General features: G+C 33.2%; 1 protein-coding gene across 1 annotated transcript in view; it reads right to left on the reverse strand.

Annotated features, from left to right (window-relative positions):
• The window catches only part of LOC124421306 (eukaryotic translation initiation factor 4E transporter-like), a 12692-nt gene extending 11845 nt beyond the window's left edge, over window positions 1–847 (reverse strand). The window contains exon 1 of the mRNA XM_046956267.1: window positions 231–847. Within this exon, the coding sequence (XP_046812223.1) occupies window positions 231–816 (586 nt within the window). The 5' untranslated portion in view covers window positions 817–847. The remainder of the gene's footprint in view (window positions 1–230) is intronic.
• Between the last annotated feature and the right edge of the window lie 275 nt (window positions 848–1122).

Below are 1122 nucleotides of genomic sequence, written 5' to 3' on the forward strand. Positions count from 1 at the left end.
GTATACTTTAAGGTGGGTATTGGACCAATATTTTTGTATGTTACAAACATCAGCACAAACGTATAATACCCTCCCCACTATAGTGGTGTAGGGTATAAAAACTAATTACGAAATAATTTGTACATATCAATGTTAAATGTATACATTATTTCAATTTTACAAGATTTTAATGAAATTTATTTTACTACAGTGTACTTAGTAGTTTTTGAATATTATTTGACTTTACTTACACTGAATTAAATGTTGCACATCAAGTCGCTTTTGCGGAGGGATCATTATTATTGGCATATAATGAGATTGTTGATGATGGGGTGTTGGTGGTGCTGATAATAAAGGCAAATTTTCAGTCTGTTGTTGCGGAGACATTTGTGTAAGTCTATGATGATGTTGAAGAACGGGTGGTGTAACCATTTTACCCACATTTTGCTGTAGATGTAGAAGTTGTTGTTGGTGCATAATTTTCATCATATATTCTTGTTTGGCCATATTGGCTTGGGGTAACGCATTGGGTGGTATTGGTGAAATACCAGTGGGGGGATATGTTCCACCAACGGGATTAGTTAATGAATGCTGATGCGCCGCCGTATTAGGCAATATAATGTTCATTGAAATATCTACTCGAGGTTTGCCAAGTTGATCTAATAATTTTCGAAAAGCCTCTACGTCTTGTGAATTTATTTCTGTCGACTGGGATGATTCCTCGGATTCGCTCTCGATTTCAGGTCTCATAATTCGACTACCCTCATTTTTGTGCATGCTTTGACCAACACTACCGCTTTTATATTTATCTATTTCACCTGAGTCCATTTTGCGCATTCTAGCTTCTAGTTCTTCGACACTTAGTGCAGAAACTGAAATTAGAAAATAAGAAAAGCCGAAATAAGTATAAGTACATTATTTTTAAATGATTATATATTAAGTATAAATTATATATTAATTCTATTTGGCCATATAAAGTTTCTATTTTTAGACATAGTAGAATTTCGGACTATATACAATAAATTCCAGTATTTTTGGTAAATATCGCTGAAAAATTATTCCGATATGGTACACTGAGAACTCCCAAATATTGCAAAATTTGACCTTTGAACTTAAGAATGTCCAATTTTATTAAAACATCGT

The sequence above is a fragment of the Lucilia cuprina genome, chromosome X (assembly GCF_022045245.1).
Source record: "Lucilia cuprina isolate Lc7/37 chromosome X, ASM2204524v1, whole genome shotgun sequence".
Classification (NCBI taxonomy): Eukaryota; Metazoa; Arthropoda; class Insecta; order Diptera; family Calliphoridae; genus Lucilia; species Lucilia cuprina.